This window comes from Protopterus annectens, chromosome 3.part1 (genome assembly GCF_019279795.1).
Source record: "Protopterus annectens isolate FY-2018-M chromosome 3.part1, PAN1.0, whole genome shotgun sequence".
NCBI classification, from domain to species: domain Eukaryota; kingdom Metazoa; phylum Chordata; order Ceratodontiformes; family Protopteridae; genus Protopterus; species Protopterus annectens.
The window spans coordinates 1,876,946,258-1,876,967,562 of NC_056732.1; the positions used below are offsets into that span (position 1 = coordinate 1,876,946,258).

Sequence of the window (21,305 nt, forward strand, 5' to 3'; positions counted from 1 at the left end):
AAGGCAATGGAAGTATTTGCATTTCCTGATACAATAAGAAGGTTAATTAGAAGGATATATGATGGATTGGAGGCAAAAATCAAACTGAGAGGGTTTCTGTCTGATATGTTGTGTCTGAACAGAGGAACCAGGCTGGAGTGTTCACTTTCCCATTTATTTGCGTTATATTTAGAAACACTATCAAAGAAAATAAGGGACTGAGAAATACGAATATATCATTTGTATGGTGTTCACAAATGGTATTATTTTCTACATGATGGAACCAGAAAATGGCATGTCAGCGTTGTGGAATATAATAAACATGGCTGATTTGTGCATAAAACTAAAAGGGCTAAAAGGTTTTTACTGCTTGTTTCTTGCTATCCATATCCATAGGTAAGGGCTTCCATTTTTTTCAGGATATTAAATTAATAAAGATAAAACAAAGGCTATAGCCATAAATGTTGTGCCCACACATGAATTGGTCCAGCAATACCCATATTTAGGAGTATGGATTAAAAAGGATTTGGTTATGGCAGCTAAGGACATGTGGGAAGAGACTTAAAAGATAATTGTGTCTTTCGGCTTTTCCCGGTTAGAGATCGCCACAGCGGAACTCTGGTCCGCTAATGATTGGTAGTGGATTTTTATGTACCAGGTTACCATCCCTGATGCACAACCCTCAACGAAGGCACGCCCCATTCACGTATGCCTCCACACAGAAGACGCTCTAGCTGAGAATCGAATGGGACAACGTCTTGCTATGAGATGACAATGTTACCACAGCACCTAATACAAAAAAAAGAGAACATGGAAGCTTTTAAAAATGTTTTAGTCCCTTTAGTTTTAAGCACAAGTCAGCCACATTTTTATCAACCGGAGAAGATGTGGACAGTAATTAATAAAGAGTTGAAGGATTTTATCTTTGACTGGAAGAGGACAAGAGAAAAGTGGAATAAACTGAGCCTCCAAACAGAACAAGAAGGTTTAGCATTAATTAATTTGAAATGATAGTTTAGAGCTACACAGTTAAGGGTCTTATACTTAACTGAAGCAGAACGCCACAATTCAAAGTGGAAAGGGGTGATGATAAAGTAGGGGCGATAATTCCAGAAATAAGAAAGTGGAAAGCAGGGATGATAAAGCAGGCCGATAATTCAGGAAATAAGAAAGTGGAAAGGGGTGATGATAAAGCAGGCCGATAATTCCAGAAATAAGAAAGTGGAAAGCGGGGATGATAAAGCAGGCCGATAATTCCAGAAATAAGAAAGTGGAAAGCGGGGATGATAAAGCAGGCCGATAATTCCAGAAATAAGAAAGTGGAAAGCGGGGATGATAAAGCAGGCCGATAATTCCGGAAATAAGAAAAGAATGGGATTTTGGATGCAGATCCTTAAGGAAAATGACAACAGCCATCCAGAATGTGAGTATGGGGGGGTCCGAATGGAGAGATAAGTCAACAAACAAACCAGAGAAGTATTGCTGAAACTGAATTCATTCTCAAGTCTCGGTGAGTACCTTCATGAGGTGGACACTGTTTTTCACAAAATCTCACCAAGACGACACCGATATATAGACTGTATTTTATACAGCATATATCATGTATAGAAGTAGGTAAAAAATTAAAAAAGATAGCTGGGTGCACAAGACCCAGGATAAAAAATGGCTTAATTATGGTAGGCACACTGGTGCCAGGGCTGGAAAAAATGACCTTGTAGAATCCTCAAAACACAGAAACATTCCAACAATGGGACCAGGCCAAGGAGGAGGATGCCCCCCCACCCCCACCCCTCTGCTGTAGAAGAAAGTAGCAGTCCACAAAAATCACAAAAAATCATAGGCCGAAGAAGAGCTATAAAGACGATATAGTGGACTATAGAGGATAAGAAAGAAATGATACATTGATACTATTATGCAAAAAGCCCAGAATTTCCAGACTAAGATATTCAAAAAGATTAAGAGAGAAATTAAAGGAAAGAAAAATACTTCCGCAAGAAAAACTGTCAGAAGCCTCAGATAAACATTTGTGTTTGTTAATACAACACATTTGTAAAACACATTATATAGACCAAGAAACTTTGATCTGTTTGGAAAAATAAGCATCTGAGGAAGTGCAAAAATGTAAACAACAAAACCTAGAGATTTTTGACAAGTATAAAAAAGAAATATGTACATGGGAAAGAAAGAGATTTAATATGGTGTAATATGTGTGCAAAGGAGAAAGCAAAACCAATACAAAAAGAGCAGCACCAAAGATATTTGAAGAGAAATACAGGCAAAGGAATCCGGACATGGAAAACTTTACAATACAAAAAATAAGACAAAGGGGAAAGTAGCAAAGGAGATTAGTAATGGAGAAGTTATAGAAATAGAAACTGAGGTCATGGAGCACCTGCAAAGTGAAGGATTCAGTTTAGAAAATCTAACTCAGAAAGCACCACAACAGCATAGAGCAATAGACATTGAAAGTAAGGAGAAATCAGTGGAACAGGAATCAAGTGGTCAGGTGCCATATGAAGATATTTTGGAGCCTTTCACAGGAAACCAGTATAAATGTTCACTTTAAGATGGACAGCAAGGGAAGGAACAGGAAACTGTGGCAATTCTGATGCAGTCAATTGAGGAGTGATAGGCCAGTGAGTTCCCATATGATAGAGCAATGGATGGCACAGGATAAATTTGAAGAGAATGTGCCATAGGAAGATGCTGTAGAACTTTCTGTAGAACGCCTGCAGGAAATGGAGAACAAAAAATGTGCCCTCACTTTAGAAGAAAATGAGCTAAGAGGAGTTGCTTCATTTAATAGAGATAGATGTATTAAGATCATGAAAGAAGTAGACTGCAGAAGGGCAATAAAACCCCAAAAGTTTAGAAGTTTGATAAAACAAATGAACACTAATTACGGCTGTCCATAGAGGGTATAATATAAGTTAACAGGATATATTACTGAGCAGGTAAATTAATAGCAGATAAAATTCTACCACAAGAACACAGGGTAGTAAGGGAAAAATCAAATAACATCATGGAAGTATCAAATAGAGAAAACTATAACACAATTAAGACAAGGAGTGTCACTGTTAGAAGAGTATAGAAGAGAGAACAGATCAATAAAAATACTCAGAAACATAGACGTAATAGAAACCATGTGCAGTATTATAATGAATTGGGATTTATCATGCACTATCACGAGTAATAAACTAAAAATATCAGCACAGGCAGAAAAACTTAGAAGATACACAGATAAATATAAAAGAAAAGTGCTAAATAAGCAATTCATTGATGACTCCTAAAAAGGTGTTTATGAAATGGGATGAAGTAACAGCCAGAGAGATTGAAACAATGTTAAAAAAAAGCCTCTAACTGGAAAATCCCAGGCCCAGATGCAGTACATAACTTCTGGTTAACAGTATTAACATCTTTGTATGAAGATTTAGCCATGAGTGAGAACTATTTATATGTGCACCCCAAACAGACATCAACCTGCCTAACAATAGGAAAAACAATGCTCCTATTAAAAACTGAACCTGCAAGCTACCCTAAAAATTATAGACCAATAGCTTGCCTTCCAACGACATATAAACTATACACTGAAATTGATGACAACATTTAGAAGAAAACTCAGTTATGGCAAATGAACAAAAGGGCAATAAAAGAAAGTCATATGGAACAAAGGATAATTTGTTGTTAAAGTCATAGTGGAGAACTGTAAAAAGGGGAAGAGTCTAAGTATGGTATTGATTGACTACAAAAAAGCATTTGACAGTATCCCACATTCATGGATAAAAGAGTGCTTAAAAATGGTTAAGATACACCCTACACTGATAAACTACATCACAGCGACCATGAAACAGTGGCAAACCACTTTGCAATTAAGCCATGATAAAGGACAAATTATTATTCCAGGGATAAAAATCCAAAGGGGGATAATCCAGGGTGACTATCTGTCACCGCTGCTCTTTTGCCTTGCCCTTAATCCATTAAATCATATGCTTAACAAATTAGGCCATGGCTATAATTTAGTTTCCAGAAAGCAACAAAGTATAAAGACTTCTCTTCTTCTCTTTGTCAATGATTTAAAACTGTATAGCTCATCGGATGAGGAACTGAAAGCACAACTGCAAGTAGTTAAAATTTTTTCAGATGATATAAGAATGTATATTTGGTCGAGATGAACGTGCAAAAGCAACCTTTAAAGCAGGAAAGCGGTAAAACCAAGAAAACATCAGTTTGGGACAAGAATGTGATATAAAAGAACTTGAGCAAGCGGGAGTGTACAAATATTTGGGAACTGATGAAGGATCAACAATAAAATATGAACAAATGTGAATAAAACTTGGTGAGGATTATTTTAGAAGACTTAAATTAATCTTGAAAATTGCAATGACACAAAAATTTGGCGATGTTAATGAATAGCCATTAACTGCTCAACAACACCTCAGACAAAAGCGGTATATAATGAACATCATATCATACAGTTTTAAACCATCAGCTATTTAACCATCAGTTATTTGAACAAACGTCTCACTTTCAACAAAGGTTTAAAGAAACTCTGCCATTTAATCCTTTCTCCCCATCTAGCTTGATGATCCATCTAGTTTCATGCAACTCTGTGATGTTCCTAAAATCGCCTAGACCCTGACTGTTATGTGTGGCTTCAGTAGCCATAAATTTAAAAGTATGATCAGCTGACATGTTCAAAAGGTGCTTAGACAATGCAGTATGATCTTTAATCCTAATACTGTAAAGATGCTCTCGAATTCGGTCTCTTAAACACCTGTTAGTTTTTCCCACAGAGATATTAAGGTAGACATATTTTGGATATTAAGGCAGGCGATGTGTATACAAAACATATATTGTATTAAGTGAGTTAGTTCATGTATTTTATGTGGTTGTAACTAATTATGTTATTAAATTATGAGTTTTAATACATTGAATTAGATAGGAAATGTAAGCATTTTAAGACAAAGAGATGTTTTTGTTAGATGTATGATAGAAAATATGCAGGTGCATATGTTTGGATTTATGGTTCTAGTTAGTTATGTTCTTAAGGATTTATTTAAGGACAGATGTCATTTAAAGAAAAGATATTTCCTGAATGCAAATGAGGGAAGAATAGTAAGCCATTTTTTTGTAATCCCGATAGTGGCTTGAATTGGTATGTATCTTTAAGAAGAAACGTAAGTGGCAACATTGTAATGATGATGTAATAGTGTTCCTACTGGGTCTGATTAATTTGAAAGTTTTTAAATGTTTCGCGGATGTTTTTGTGTTGCCTGAAGAAGAAAGGCTTGCACTTGCAAAAGCGCTTACCAGATTCTTTAAAAAATAAAGTTTTTACCCTGGCCGTGTATTGGCTCATTAGTATTTATGTTTGTGTTGTTGCTGTTCTTGTATGTAGTTTTACTAATGGGCCATTTTTCCAAGTTGCTGATATTGTCATTTGGTTGTGGATTTTTGTGTAAACCTGAAAACAGCGTTGACATCTAGGAACAAAATTCAAGCTATAACCCAATTTGCTCTTCCTGTCCTAACTAACAGTTTTGGAGTGACTGACTGGCCCAAAATGTGTTGGATAGATTAGACAGGAAAACAAGAAGGATGCTTCATGCTCACCAAATGATTTATAAAAATCGGTGCATACCAAGATTATATATTCCCCGTTCCAAAGGAGGTATGGTCCTCCTTGAAATTGATTACATATATAGATCTGCAATTGTGGGACTGCATACACATCTGCTGACCTCACAAAACCCAAATATAGTGAAAGTTTTGAAACATGAGGAGAATAAGTCTAAGATGACTTCCCTGCTTAGTCTATCAGAAGCATATCAGCATCAGGCGGAAATGGAAATCAAACTAGAAGTAAATAAAAATCAGGCAGCGACTGAATGTGCCAGAAAACAATAGAAAGAATATAAGGTGAAGGATCAGATGAGAAGGCAAGAAATGTGGAAAATGCATAAATATAGTTGAAAGTGTAGGAAACTCCTGGAAGAACCTCATGTTGATCAGGAATGAATGCAGGAATGGTTAAGGAGAGGCGAATTCAAACCAAGAGATGAAAGGTTAATATTGGCGGCCCAAGATACTGGGCTACATACACGCTGGTTTACAAAGTCCATTAGACATGTGGGAAAAACAGACAAATGTAGGTTTTGCAAAACAACTGGAAACAGTTGCACACCTTATTGCTGGTTGTGATATACTAATGGCAGAAGGACTGTATACTGAAATACATAATAATATGGCTAGACTGTTGCACTGGGGATTGTGCAAACATTATAATATTGAAGTAGCTGAAAAACACTGGAAACCTGATCCACAAAGCATCATAGAAAATGATTAAGTCTACATCACATGGGATCACCCATTACCAACACTTCAAAAGATAGATATGAGAAAACCAGATATAGTGATTCATGAAAATAAGACAAAAGTAGCACTGATCATTGAAATTGCTATAACCAGTGACTACAGTGTCTTACATACAGAGAGACACAAAGTCATAAAATATCAGGATTTTCAGACAGAAATGAGAGCAACGTGGAAGAAAGAGACCTCTCAATAAAAGTCTGCCCAAGCAACAGAGATCTCCCAAGCTGAAACGCAGACAACCACCACTCTCCAACACTACCCAAATGACACATAGCCCACAGAATCAGTATGCCACTCAACCTCAGCCCATAAGGCAAAACAACATGCCCAACACACTAGTCATAGGTGACTCTATAATCAGGCACATTGATGTCCCACTCAAAAGGCTAAACAAGGAGAAAGTTATTGTCAGCTGCCTGTCGGGTGCCAGGATCTGCCACATAATGCACGCACTCAGGTCAATCCATAACAAGTACAAATATGACTCTGTCATTGTCCATGTTGATGTGAATGACCTGAGACATACCTCCCTGGACTACATGAAAGGAGACATGGAGGAGCTCTCAGATCTTGTAGCCCAGACAGGTATGATCCTAGCCCTGAGTAGCATCCTGCCATTGCCCAGAATGATACCACAGTACAAGGACAAAATGATTGACTTCAACAAGTGACTAAGCTTCTGGTGTCATTCTAAGGGGATCCAGTATCTGTCTGCCTGGGACAATATGATCAACAGACCACGATGCTTTACCAGAGATGGCCTGCACCTGTCGCCCCTGGGATTCCGGATACTGGCTAAGGCTCTTGCCACCCCTATAATGCCTTTTTTAGTCAAGGTTCAAATGCTAAATTCACCACCGTAACAGGTACAAGCAAGCAAACTCTGAGGGTAATGTTTCTCAATGCAAGAAGTCTATACCTCAAAATGCACTCACTCACTCAAGGCACTCCTTGAAATGGAAAATATCAACATCTGTGCAGTGACAGAGACCTGGTTCAATGTTCCAGAGAGCACCCCTGCATTACCAGTCTATAATTCATACCACACCTTTCAGCCACCTAACCTGGACCAAAACACTAAAGGTGGAGGTGTTTCCATATTCATTAAGGATATCCACACCTCCAGGCTAGTTGCTCAACATAATGCATCTGAAATCATGCAAGTGCAACTAACACTTTGCAAGACTGTAGTCCAGGTTGTAGCTTGTTACAGATCCCCTACCATGCCAGAGGATTCCCACTCTTCATTTCTTAAGATACTGGAAAATATTAAGGTACAACCCAGTACCTACATTATGGGTGATTTCAACTACCCCACCATCAACTGGGAAAACTACTCATTTGCTCAATGTTTTCTGGAATTCATAAATTCCAACACCTTGGATCAGTTTGTCCACACCCCCACCAAGGACAGCAATATCCTGGACCTGGTCATTACCAATATGGGTAACTGGTGTTCCGTGCCAGAGGTCAACTCCTCGCTGGTCAGATTCGACTGCAAGCTAATCACCTTAGACATTCATATCCCACCCCACCCCCCATTAAGGAAACCACCATCAAAAACTACTCCAAATACAACTTCATGCTTCTTAAGACAGAAGTGGCAAACTTCACGACACTCATGCAGATGGAAAATAGAGGTACGACTGCTGAATCTTACACAAATGCACTGTATAAGCACATACACGAGTGTATGGATCATGCCATCCTCACTATCCTCCTAAAAAAAGGAAGCCAATCTGGTGGTCCCCTGCCATAAACAAACTCTACAACAGAAGGAAGAAGCTGTTGGAAAAAAAAAAAAAAAGAGTAAAATCCCAAGATTGGAGGAACTCCCTGGTCAGCCTCAGCAAGAAGCTGAGATGCCTCAAAATCCTCCAAAGCCAGTTATGAAAATAAAATTGCCACTGATTCCAAAGACAACCACAAAGCATTCTACAGCTATGTCAAGAATCTCAATTGCAACACTCAGATCTGCTCTGAGCTACAGCACAATGGCACTAAATATACAGACCCAACTGATATAGCCAACATCCTGGCAGATAGGTTCAGTGCTAACTTTACCCCCCACTCACCCTCCAAAGGGCCCATCTTAATACCAGAAGAATGCAAAGCCCCTGTAATCATGGATGAACAAGTAAAGAACACACTCTCTAAAGCCAAGAACACAGCATCCATGGGACCAGACAACATCCCAGGCTGCATACTGCATGAACTACAGAATGAACTGGCACCCCACCTAAGTACCATGTTCAATCATAGCCTCACCTCAGGCTATGTGCCTATTGAATGGCACACAGCAATGGTTATCCCACTCCAAAAAGGGGGTGCCACCACAGACCCTGGAAATTACCACCCCATTAGCGTGACGAGCCTGGTCTGCAAGGCCATGGAACATATCATCTTGGAGCTTATAAACAAAGACATAGGTAACCTGCAAACCCTAGACCCCACTCAGTTTGGGTTTGTAAAAGGTAGATCATGTCTACTAAACCTGACTGACTTCTTTGAAGCAGTCACTAGAGCCATAGACGAGGGCAAGGTAGTACACACAGCCTATCTTGACCTCGTCAAGGCTTTCGATACCATTCCCCACTCTGGAATTATAGATAAACATACTAAACTGGGCATAAATCCCTATGTCACAAGATGGGTGGCCAACTGGCTCACTGACAGAACCCACACAGTAAAAGTAGCCAACTTCAAGTCCGACTTCAGACCAGTGATGAGTGGAGTACCACAGGGTTCAGTCCTGGGTACTCTCCTGTTCGGCATCTACTTCTCTGAAGTGCAGGCCAACACAGAAGATCTTTGGCTAACAAAGTTTGCAGATGACTGCAAACTCCAAGCCATAATAGGATCACCTAATGATGTAGACATTCTATAAAAGGGCCTCACAGAGACAGATGCTTGGTGTCAAAGTCATGGACTCAAGCTCAATGCCAAGAAGTGGATTGTCAACCCCTTTGGGAAAAACTCGGTACCCAGGAACTACCACATAGGTGGTAGCTCACTAAACACTGAAAGTGTGATGAGACCTCGGGATACAGGTGGACAGTAGTCTCTCCTTTGATAACCACATTGCCACAGTAGTCAGGAAATCCTTCTACGTGGCACACCTCATCACAAAAGGGTTCTCCTTAAGAAAAAAGGAGGTCATTGTTCCTCTCTACTCATCCCTCATCAGACCCATTATAGAGTACAATGCTCTGTTTAGCATGTATCTCACAAGACACCTACAACAATTGGAAAGGCCATGGAAATACCTCACTAAGAGGATTACCGGCCTCAAACAGATGCCATACACAGACTGTCTCAAAAAAACTCCACCTCTACTCTGTTGCATATCACCTACTCAGAGGCGATCTCTGCCTAACATACAAAGCTATGTCAAACCCAGAGCTGTTGGACATGCTACACTTAAAGAAATCCCAATCTCTTCAAACCACACACTCCAGAGACCTAAACCTTGTCACCACAATAAACAGAACATGTTGGAGGGATAGATTCCGGTCTCAGAGACTTCCCATACTCTGGAATAAACTACCCATTCATGTCAAGCAAAGCTCCTCATTGGCCCTCTCTTTAAGAAAAACCTTGACGACTGGATGGGAAATAGAAAATTCACCCCTGGGATCACTTCTGCAGCACTGCTTGACAGGGGCCCAGGAAAATAATTTTCTTGGGTGGCGAAAGCCAGTGAACCTTTTTGGCTAGGCTTACATAGGCCCCAGGGCAATAGCCTAGCACCTACCTATGAACCTATGAACCCAGACAGTTGCAATAGTAGTAGGAGCAATGGGTCTTATAAAAAAGAATCTATCATATTTAAATATGTTACCAATACATGTAACTCTATACGAACTGCAGAAGGAGTCATTACTGGGCACATTGCTGGTGCCTCAAAGAGCACTACTGTATGACATCAGAGTGAAATAATACTAATTTCATGAACTTTAATCGTACTTTGACTTAGGCTTTATTGGCCTGAAATTGTCCATAAATAGACTTAAAAGTAAAAGAAAAAGTTATGGACATTCAGAATTGCCATTTAGCTGAAACACCTGATATCCTTAAAGGGCAATTTACATATATCCCATGTTGCCTTTGATACAAGAGGATAAGGTATGACACAGTGGAAAGTCTAGCTTTGCTAGATTTTTCTTTTTGTGTTTTTTAGTCATAGTATTAGAAAAAAACAGATTTGGAGAAATTAAAAAGGGAGAAAATATTATATTGATAAAGTAGCAGAAAGTAGACTAAGAAGCATTCCAACACAGGGATGGGTAAAGGCGATTCTGCCACTAAGAATGACTGTAGTTAGGGGTACAGAGGGGGGTAGAATTTTCTGGAGGAAGATAGCAAAGGAAGCAAGGTATTGGGAACAAATAATTAGAGAAGGAAATGTAATCGATTGGGAAGAGGCCAAAAATATTTGGATTGCAGGCTAGTGATTCCCTTCCCCATCAGGGACTGATATCAGAATATAAGCAAAGAGAAAGGGATAGGGGAACCGGAAATAAAAGACCTGATGTGGTTGAGTTTTTAAATGAATCTAGAACAGAAGCTGCTGTTAAAAATGGATAATTGGGGGGCATATAAAATATTGCACAGTAACTACAGTAAATAATGAGAAGAGATCCGAAAAGATTTGAGAGAGTTTAGATATGCAATTCACAAAGAAACAATGCCAGGACATGTGTATGCCTCACACATATGCAGCAAAGTCTAGCTTTAGGATTTTGGCCTGACAGTGTTTGCATAGATGTTTTTTTTAACCCAAGTAGACTCCAAAGTTTTCCTCATGTAGATGGCAAATGGTGATGTAATCAGAAAGAAAGGGGCAATTGAGGACATATGCTTTGGAAGTGTAATGAGTTGTCAGACTTCAATAATTCCATCCAGACTTGTCTGTCAAAAATACTGGATGAGCAAGTTGGTGTAACTAAGGAAATTATTTTTTTTTTGAGCTGTGATTCAGTATCGGAATTGCCTAGACATAATAAGGCCTTACTGGAGTTTAATTCTGGTAGCTGTCAAAAAGCAGAAATGAGAAATAGAAAATATCATCGTCTAAGAGTTCTGTAGCTGCTGATGCCCTCTCTGTGTTGAATGGAAAGCATCGTGCAGTGCCCATTACACAGAACTAGGGGCAAATGTGCAGTTCCACACGAGTGTAATGGTTGTGCCCTCTTTGACATTCTCCACCCACACTAACACCACCTGGAAATGCAGCTGTACCCAGTCCCAAAACTGCAGCAGAACTGTGTCAATACCTCACCTCAAGGTGAAGGGCCAGACTTGGCCATAGCCAGCTCTTCCAAGTTCCAACACTCAGGCCGCTAGCTGGACCAAGTCATCTAGGACATGTTCAGGCCAAAACCGCCACAAAATTGATCCAACTTTTTTCTGTACTGGTGATTCATCTCAACTTCCATGGCAACAATACAAAACTTTCACTTATCCCAGAGAGTACACTAGTAGCAAATCATTTAAAATGGGCTGTTGATGAGAGGTCAGCTTTTCTTAACACCACCATGGGCCTGAACATATTACATTTCTTCCTTCCAGTTAAGTTTTACCATCCGCTTTCTCTCTAATAAAACAAGTGCTGATTTTATTGTAGACTATTCATGTCCTGTTACCTTCCTGTTTCCCATCTGGTTGTTTTCTGTTCCATAATCTGGTTTAAAACAGCTAATGGAATGTTATGCCCCACCGCTTGCACTTGGGAAAAGAGAAAGTCCTATGATATTTGGTCACCCACTTCACACAGATTGTCAGCACAGATAAATCTTAGATAATTCACAAATCCCAGCCACAAACACTACAGTATAGAATATCACGAGGCTTGTGTTGCTCTACTGGCTTTCCATGGAAAATTCTAACAGAATATCGAGATGTATTTATTTGTGTTGTCTCTCTTTACCAGGGTGTCAGTACATTTATTATCTGTGATCTTGTATAGCAGCATTTAGTTAGCTCTTTGCAGCTTTTAGACGTCCTGTCAACTGTAGTTCTGTGCTACTGAAAGTGAACTTGACTACACTGTATAATGAAATATATAAGCACCTGAACAGATGTACCCTGAGTATTAATTGCATAAATGAAATGCAATGCAGGCTGGAGTGTGCCCAGATTTAACACATTCGTAGTTGTGCCTACGATGTCAAGTACTGTGTCTGCTGGTACTTATATGATAACAGCTAATAATGCTGCTGGCTAAAAACACAGGCTTCTGTTGTCTGCCTTTTTGACATCTGTAGTTTTTTTAGTGCTGCGTTCTATTACTGTTAGACTAATAATTTTTCCTAAGAACAAACAGTTACTGCAATACAGTCCAGCCACTAAAGTAAGAAAACCTGTGCGGATATGAACAGATTATTTTGAGCGATCTGTATTACATTGCTGCGTAATATGAATGAACTGCTCATGGTAATTAATGATTTATTCCTGTTTTTCATGCAGATATACCTGTCCTTTTGTAGAAAAATTCTCAATTGACATAGAGACCCATTACCAGTCTGATTCAGGAGATCAAGCCAATGTTTTTAATCTTTCACCTGCAGAGAAAAGGCAGCTGGTTTTAGGTAAATATCTTCCTTCATTCTTCACTGCCATACAAATAATACTGCTGTGTGAACATGTATGAAATTTCAATGTTTTATTTGAAAAAGTGCCAGCACTGGGGACAAGAGATGTATACTGTATTGATTTGATTAAGAACTGCAGGTTTTTCAGGTGATTCCAAGCTAAGGTATAAAGTACTTCAGTGAAATAGACACAGTCCTGTCCAGTAATGTAGCATTACTGGCAGAAAGAAAATGCTGGTAAAAAAGCAAAATCTTTTAAATAGGTTTCCCCCTTTTGGATGCCCACAGTGGGAATATTTTTTATGAAAATGTGTAATTTTGCTAATGTAATCATTTCTGCAACCAGTGCAAATGAGCGGACTTCATTTTGTTGCCACAATTAAAGCTGACTTTTATAGAAGTTGCATACTTTCATATCATATTAAGGTGTTTCCGATACAAAATAATTGTTTTGTACAACTTAGAAAATAAGTTTTGTTCTAAAATTTCAGGACATTTGCCATTTTTTCACGTTTTTTTTTCAGGACACAACTGCCTAAATAGGGACTGTCCAGTGTAAAGAAAGTCAGGTGGTAATGCTAGTGATACTGTAAGGGGACTGTCCAGTGTAAAGAAAGGCAGGTGGTAATCCTAGTGATACTGTAAGCTGTCTAATCATTTTCATTTCCTGTATTTACTTTTAAAAAGGTCAGTTACTGTGCAGCAGGAAATGAGGTGTCCTGTGTTTTTTTTTTTTTTTTTTTGTAGTTTATCAGTTGCACCATTTGAGGGCTACTTCGTTCAAAATCACTAAGTTTAGAAGTCTGAGCACATGCTGTGGGTACTCAAGACATAAATTGTTTTGGAATCTGGCCAAAAACTCGATTAGCTTTTGAGCCAAATTCAAAAAGGTTACTGGGAGGTGCTTTTGTACAGCTCATGGTAACCTTTACAGATTCACAGACAGTCCTAATGCAGTGTTTTTGTCCAACTCATGGTGACCATTACAGATTCATGGTTGGCCCTAACAGTGTTTTTGTCCACTTCATGGTAACCATTACAAATTCATGGATGGCCCTAATACAGTGTTTCCACCTCATGGAAACCATGACAAATTCATGGACACCCTAATACAGTGTTTTTATTCACCTCATGGTAACCATTACAAATTCATGGATGGCCGTAATGCAGTGTTTTTGTCCAACTCATGGTAACCATTACAATTTCATGGATGGCCCTAATGCTTGCACACCTCAAGGTAACCATTACAAATTCATGGATGGCCCTAATGCAGTGTTTCTGCACACCTCATGGTAACCATTACAATTTCATGGACAGCCCTAATGCAGTGTTTTTGCACAAAGGCGTGCAACATAGCATCAAGCTGTCTTCAAGGTCATGCTATATGGCAGTGAAACAGCCCAAGATATGTTAATTAGCCACTACCTCAGGAGCAGTGAAACAGCCCAGGGGAGTGGAATATGTTAATTAGCCACTGCCTCAGGAGCAGTGAAACAGCCCAGGGGAGTTGCATATCTTGATTAGTCAGTGTCTCAGGGAAGATGTCTGTGTGCTGAGTAGTTTGTTATTTGACTGTATAGATTAGCACAGCTGCACTTTGCACATCAGTTTAGGGGACACTGTATCTGAGGTTCTGTACCTTGCAGTTCTGCTTACAAAATATCCTGCTAATCTATGTTACTTTATTTATTTTTTTATCCTTTGTTCACCAGGTTAGTTATATTAGGCTCCCTATTCAGGGGAGGCCCAAGGTGGTATTCATACTGACGAGAGGAAATTTGGTCAAAGCATGGGAGAACTTTCCCCGCCCTTTTCGTTATGTGCTGTGGGATGATCTTTTGCATTCACCTGAGCTACCACCAACTTAAACAGCTATGTCCTTAGTTTAGTGTCTCATTCTTTGAACACTGGACAGGTGAAGTTGTATAAAGGGATGGTAAGAAGACAGAAGTTTGAAGATTAGAGTTATTGGGGACTATTGGCTGAGACAAGGGTATTAGGTGCAGTTCCATAAGGATTATTGTTGGAAGTTGATTTATCTCACTTATGTGAAAGATTTAAAAATAGCATTTCATGTTCATAGATGATGCTAAACTAGATTCTGCTGAACAGGATGAAGGAAATTCATAAAAATTTAAGAAAACTAAAGATATTGACAAAGAAATAGTTGCTACATTTAAAGAAATATAATGTAATGCATGCTAGTGCTGGGACCTTTTGCTGGACATAGTTTTCATTTGCAAAGTGTTTAAAAGGACAACAACAAATGATTTGTGTGTCTTATATGACTTTTTATCACTTTTAATTCTCTGAGTACAAAAGACAGTAGCAAAACTAGCCACTGAGGTGGACGCTTGAAGGGTTGTTTCTAGAGAGATGGAGGTGATTTTCTTTGTGTAGGGATTTCATTAGACTGCATTGACAGTACTGTATGAAATTATGTAACTTACATATAATTAGTGGTGGCAAAGATCCAGAAAAGAGTGACTAAACAATAAATGGAAAGTTAAACCTCTCATAAGAGCAAAAGTTAAACAAGCTAAGTATGTTCTTAATAAAGAGCAGACTAGGAGTGATTTAATCTGTTCTAAAAGTAACTTTTAGGGTAAAGTGGGGGATTAGAAATGTTAGCGAAGGACAGGAGTAGATAGCAAGCAGAGCTTACCTCTGTAAAGGGAGTAGCTGTATGTAAAAGGCAATGCAGGGAACCATAACAAGCAGAGCTTACCTCTGTAAAGGGAGTCGCTGTATATAAAAGGTAATGCAGGGAAACATAACAAGCAGAGCTTACCTCTGTAAAGGGAGTAGCTGTATATAAAAGGCAATGCAGGGAACCATAACAAGCAGAGCTTACCTCTGTAAAGGGAGTCGCTGTATATAAAAGGTAATGCAGGGAACCATTACAAGCAGAGCTTACCTCTGTAAAGGGAGTCGCTGTATATAAAAGGCAATGCAGGGAAACTTAACAAGCGGAGCTTACCTCTGTAAAGGGAGTAGCTGTATATAAAAGGCAATGCAGGGAAACATAACAAGCAGAGCTTACCTCTGTAAGCTGTATATAAAAGGCAATGCAGGGAAACATAAGCAGAGCTTACCTCTGTAAAGGGAGTAGCTGTATATAAAAGGTAATGCAGGCAAACATAACAAGCGGAGCTTACCTCTGTAAAGGGAGTAGCTGTATGTAAAAGGTAATGCAGGGAACCATAACATGCAGAGCTTACCTCTGTAAAGGGAGTAGCTCTATATAAAAGGCAATGCAGGGAACCATAACAAGCAGCGCTTACCTCTGTAAAGGGAGTCGCTGTATATAAAAGGCAATGCAGGGAAACATAACATGCAGAGCTTACCTCTGTAAAGGGAGTAGCTGTATATAAAAGGCAATGGAGGGAAACATAATAAGCAGAGCTTACCTCTGTAAAGGGAGTCGCTGTATGTAAAAGGTAATGCAGGGAACCATAACAAGCAGAGCTTACCTCTGTAAAGGGAGTCGCTGTATGTAAAAGGCAATGCAGGGAAACATAACAAGCAGAGCTTACCTCTGTAAAGGGAGTAGCTGTATATAAAAGGCAATGCAGGGAACCATAACAAGCAGAGCTTACCTCTGTAAAGGGAGTCGCTGTATGTAAAAGGCAATGCAGGGAAACATAACAAGCAGAGCTTACCTCTGTAAAGGGAGTAGCTGTATATAAAAGGCAATGCAGGGAAACATAACAAGCAGAGCTTACCTCTGTAAAGGGAGTCGCTGTATATAAAAGGTAATGCAGGGAACCATAACAAGCAGAGCTTACCTCTGTAAAGGGAGTCGCTGTATATAAAAGGTAATGCAGGGAAACATAACAAGCAGAGCTTACCTCTGTAAAGGGAGTAGCTGTATATAAAAGGCAATGCAGGGAACCATAACAAGCAGAGCTTACCTCTGTAAAGGGAGTAGCTGTATGTAAAAGGCAATGCAGGGAAACATAACAAGCAGAGCTTACCTCTGTAAAGGGAGTAGCTGTATGTAAAAGGCAATGCAGGGAAACTTAACAAGCGGAGCTTACCTCTGTAAAGGGAGTAGCTGTGTATAAAAGGCAATGCAGGGAAACATAACAAGCAGAGCTTACCTCTGTAAAGGGAGTCGCTGTATATAAAAGGCAATGCAGGGAAACATAACATGCAGAGCTTACCTCTGTAAAGGGAGTCGCTGTATATAAAAGGCAATGCAGGGAACCATAACAAGCAGAGCTTACCTCTGTAAAGGGAGTAGCTGTATATAAAAGGTAATGCAGGGAACCATAACATGCAGAGCTTACCTCTGTAAAGGGAGTCGCTGTATGTAAAAGGCAATGCAGGGAAACATAACAAGCAGAGCTTACCTCTGTAAAGGGAGTAGCTGTATATAAAAGGCAATGCAGGGAAACATAACATGCAGAGCTTACCTCTGTAAAGGGAGTCGCTGTATATAAAAGGTAATGCAGGGAACCATAACAAGCAGAGCTTACCTCTGTAAAGGGAGTCGCTGTATATAAAAGGCAATGCAGGGAACCATAACAAGCAGCGCTTACCTCTGTAAAGGGAGTAGCTGTATGTAAAAGGCAATGCAGGGAAACATAACATGCAGAGCTTACCTCTGTAAAGGGAGTCGCTGTATATAAAAGGCAATGCAGGGAAACATAACAAGCAGAGCTTACCTCTGTAAAGGGAGTCGCTGTATGTAAAAGGCAGTGCAGGGAAACATAACAAGCAGAGCTTACCTCTGTAAAGGGAGTCGCTGTATATAAAAGGCAATGCAGGGAACCATAACAAGCAGAGCTTACCTCTGTAAAGGGAGTAGCTGTATATAAAAGGCAATGCAGGGAAACATAACATGCAGAGCTTACCTCTGTAAAGGGAGTAGCTGTATATAAAAGGCAATGCAGGGAACCATAACAAGCAGAGCTTACCTCTGTAAAGGGAGTCGCTGTATATAAAAGGCAATGCAGGGAACCATAACAAGCAGAGCTTACCTCTGTAAAGGGAGTAGCTGTATATAAAAGGCAATGCAGGGAAACATAACAAGCAGAGCTTACCTCTGTAAAGGGAGTAGCTGTATATAAAAGGCAATGCAGGGAACCATAACATGCAGAGCTTACCTCTGTAAAGGGAGTAGCTGTATGTAAAAGGTAATGCAGGGAACCATAACATGCAGAGCTTACCTCTGTAAAGGGAGTCGCTGTATATAAAAGGCAATGGAGGGAACCATAACATGCAGAGCTTACCTCTGTAAAGGGAGTAGCTGTATGTAAAAGGCAATGCAGGGAACCATAACAAGCAGAGCTTACCTCTGTAAAGGGAGTCGCTGTATATAAAAGGTAATGCAGGGAACCATAACAAGCAGAGCTTACCTCTGTAAAGGGAGTCGCTGTATATAAAAGGCAATGCAGTGAACCATAACATGCAGAGCTTACCTCTGTAAAGGGAGTAGCTGTATGTAAAAGGTAATGCAGGGAACCATAACATGCAGAGCTTACCTCTGTAAAGGGAGTCGCTGTATATAAAAGGCAATGGAGGGAAACATAACAAGCAGAGCTTACCTCTGTAAAGGGAGTCGCTGTATGTAAAAGGTAATGCAGGGAACCATAACAAGCAGAGCTTACCTCTGTAAAGGGAGTAGCTGTATATAAAAGGCAATGCAGGGAAACATAACAAGCAGTGCTTACCTCTGTAAAGGGAGTCGCTGTATATAAAAGGCAATGCAGGGAACCATAACAAGCAGAGCTTACCTCTGTAAAGGGAGTAGCTGTATATAAAAGGTAATGCAGGGAACCATAACAAGCAGAGCTTACCTCTGTAAAGGGAGTCGCTGTATATAAAAGGTAATGCAGGGAACCATAACAAGCAGAGCTTACCTCTGTAAAGGGAGTCGCTGTATATAAAAGGCAATGCAGGAAGCCATAACATGCAGAGCTTACCTCTGTAAAGGGAGTCGCTGTATATAAAAGGTAATGCAGGGAAACATAACAAGCAGAGCTTACCTCTGTAAAGGGAGTAGCTGTATATAAAAGGTAATGCAGGGAACCATAACAAGCAGAGCTTACCTCTGTAAATGGAGTCGCTGTATATAAAAGGTAATGCAGGGAACCATAACAAGCAGAGCTTACCTCTGTAAAGGGAGTCGCTGTATGTAAAAGGCAATGCAGGGAAACATAACAAGCAGAGCTTACCGCTGTAAAGGGAGTCGCTGTATATAAAAGGCAATGCAGGGAACCATAACATGCAGAGCTTACCTCTGTAAAGGGAGTAGCTGTATATAAAAGGCAATGCAGGGAACCATAACAAGCAGAGCTTACCTCTGTAAAGGGAGTCGCTGTATATAAAAGGTAATGCAGGGAACCATAACAAGCAGAGCTTACCTCTGTAAAGGGAGTAGCTGTATATAAAAGGTAATGCAGGGAACCATAACATGCAGAGCTTACCTTTGTAAAGGGAGTAGCTGTATATAAAAGGCAAAGCAGGGAACCATAACAAGCAGAGCTTACCTCTGTAAAGGGAGTAGCTGTATATAAAAGGCAATGCAGGGAACCATAACATGCAGAGCTTACCTCTGTAAAGGGAGTAGCTGTATATAAAAGGCAATGCAGGGAACCATAAGAAGCAGAGCTTACCTCTGTAAAGGGAGTAGCTGTATGTAAAAGGTAATGCAGGGAACCATAACAAGCAGAGCTTACCTCTGTAAAGGGAGTAGCTGTATATAAAAGGTAATGCAGGGAAACATAACAAGCATAGCTTACCTCTGTAAAGGGAGTAGCTGTATGTAAAAGGTAATGCAGGGAACCATAACAAGCAGAGCTTACCTCTGTAAAGGGAGTAGCTGTATATAAAAGGTAATGCAGGGAACCATAACAAGCAGAGCTTACCTCTGTAAAGGGAGTAGCTGTATATAAAAGGTAATGCAGGGAACCATAACAAGCAGAGCTTACCTCTGTAAAGGGAGTAGCTGTATATAAAAGGTAATGCAGGGAACCATAACAAGCAGAGCTTACCTCTGTAAAGGGAGTCGCTGTGTATAAAAGGCAATGCAGGGAACCATAACAAGCAGAGCTTACCTCTGTAAAGGGAGTAGCTGTATGTAAAAGGCAATGCAGGGAAACATAACAAGCAGAGCTTACCTCTGTAAAGGGAGTAGCTGTGTATAAAAGGCAATGCAGGGAAACATAACAAGCAGAGCTTACCTCTGTAAAGGGAGTCGCTGTATATAAAAGGCAGTGCAGGGAAACATAACAAGCAGCGCTTACCTCTGTAAAGGGAGTCGCTGTATATAAAAGGCAATGCAGGGAACCATAACAAGCAGAGCTTACCTCTGTAAAGGGAGTCGCTGTATGTAAAAGGCAATGCAGGGAAACATAACAAGCAGAGCTTACCTCTGTAAAGGGAGTCGCTGTATATAAAAGGCAATGCAGGGAACCATAACATGCAGAGCTTACCTCTGTAAAGGGAGTAGCTGTATATAAAAGGCAATGCAGGGAACCATAACAAGCAGAGCTTACCTCTGTAAAGGGAGTCGCTGTATATAAAAGGTAATGCAGGGAACCATAACAAGCAGAGCTTACCTCTGTAAAGGGAGTAGCTGTATATAAAAGGTAATGCAGGGAACCATAACATGCAGAGCTTACCTCTGTAAAGGGAGTAGCTGTATATAAAAGGCAATGCAGGGAACCATAACAAGCAGAGCTTACCTCTGTAAAGGGAGTAGATGTATATAAAAGGCAATGCAGGGAACCATAACATGCAGAGCTTACCTCTGTAAAGGGAGTAGCTGTATATAAAAGGCAATGCAGGGAACCATAAGAAGCAGAGCTTACCTCTGTAAAGGGAGTAGCTGTATGTAAAGGTAATGCAGGGAACCATAACAAGCAGAGCTTACCTCTGTAAAGGGAGTCGCTGTATATAAAAGGTAATGCAGGGAAACATAACAAGCATAGCTTACCTCTGTAAAGGGAGTAGCTGTATGTAAAAGGTAATGCAGGGAACCATAACAAGCAGAGCTTACCTCTGTAAAGGGAGTAGCTGTATATAAAAGGTAATGCAGGGAACCATAACAAGCAGAGCTTACCTCTGTAAAGGGAGTAGCTGTATATAAAAGGTAATGCAGGGAACCATAACAAGCAGAGCTTACCTCTGTAAAGGGAGTAGCTGTATATAAAAGGTAATGCAGGGAACCATAACAAGCAGAGCTTACCTCTGTAAAGGGAGTCGCTGTGTATAAAAGGCAATGCAGAGAACCATAACAAGCAGAGCTTACCTCTGTAAAGGGAGTAGCTGTATGTAAAAGGCAATGCAGGGAAACATAACAAGCAGAGCTTACCTCTGTAAAGGGAGTAGCTGTGTATAAAAGGCAAT

General features: G+C 40.0%; 1 protein-coding gene across 8 annotated transcripts in view; it reads left to right on the forward strand.

Moving 5' to 3' along the window:
• Window positions 1–21,305, forward strand: part of PITPNM2 (phosphatidylinositol transfer protein membrane associated 2) — a 3,395,372-nt gene that overhangs the window by 2,565,121 nt on the left and 808,946 nt on the right. For all 8 annotated transcript variants that reach the window (XM_044067911.1, XM_044067913.1, XM_044067916.1 and 5 more), the window contains one exon: window positions 12,823–12,944. In XM_044067911.1, coding sequence (XP_043923846.1) covers window positions 12,823–12,944 — 122 coding nt within the window. The remainder of the gene's footprint in view (window positions 1–12,822; window positions 12,945–21,305) is intronic.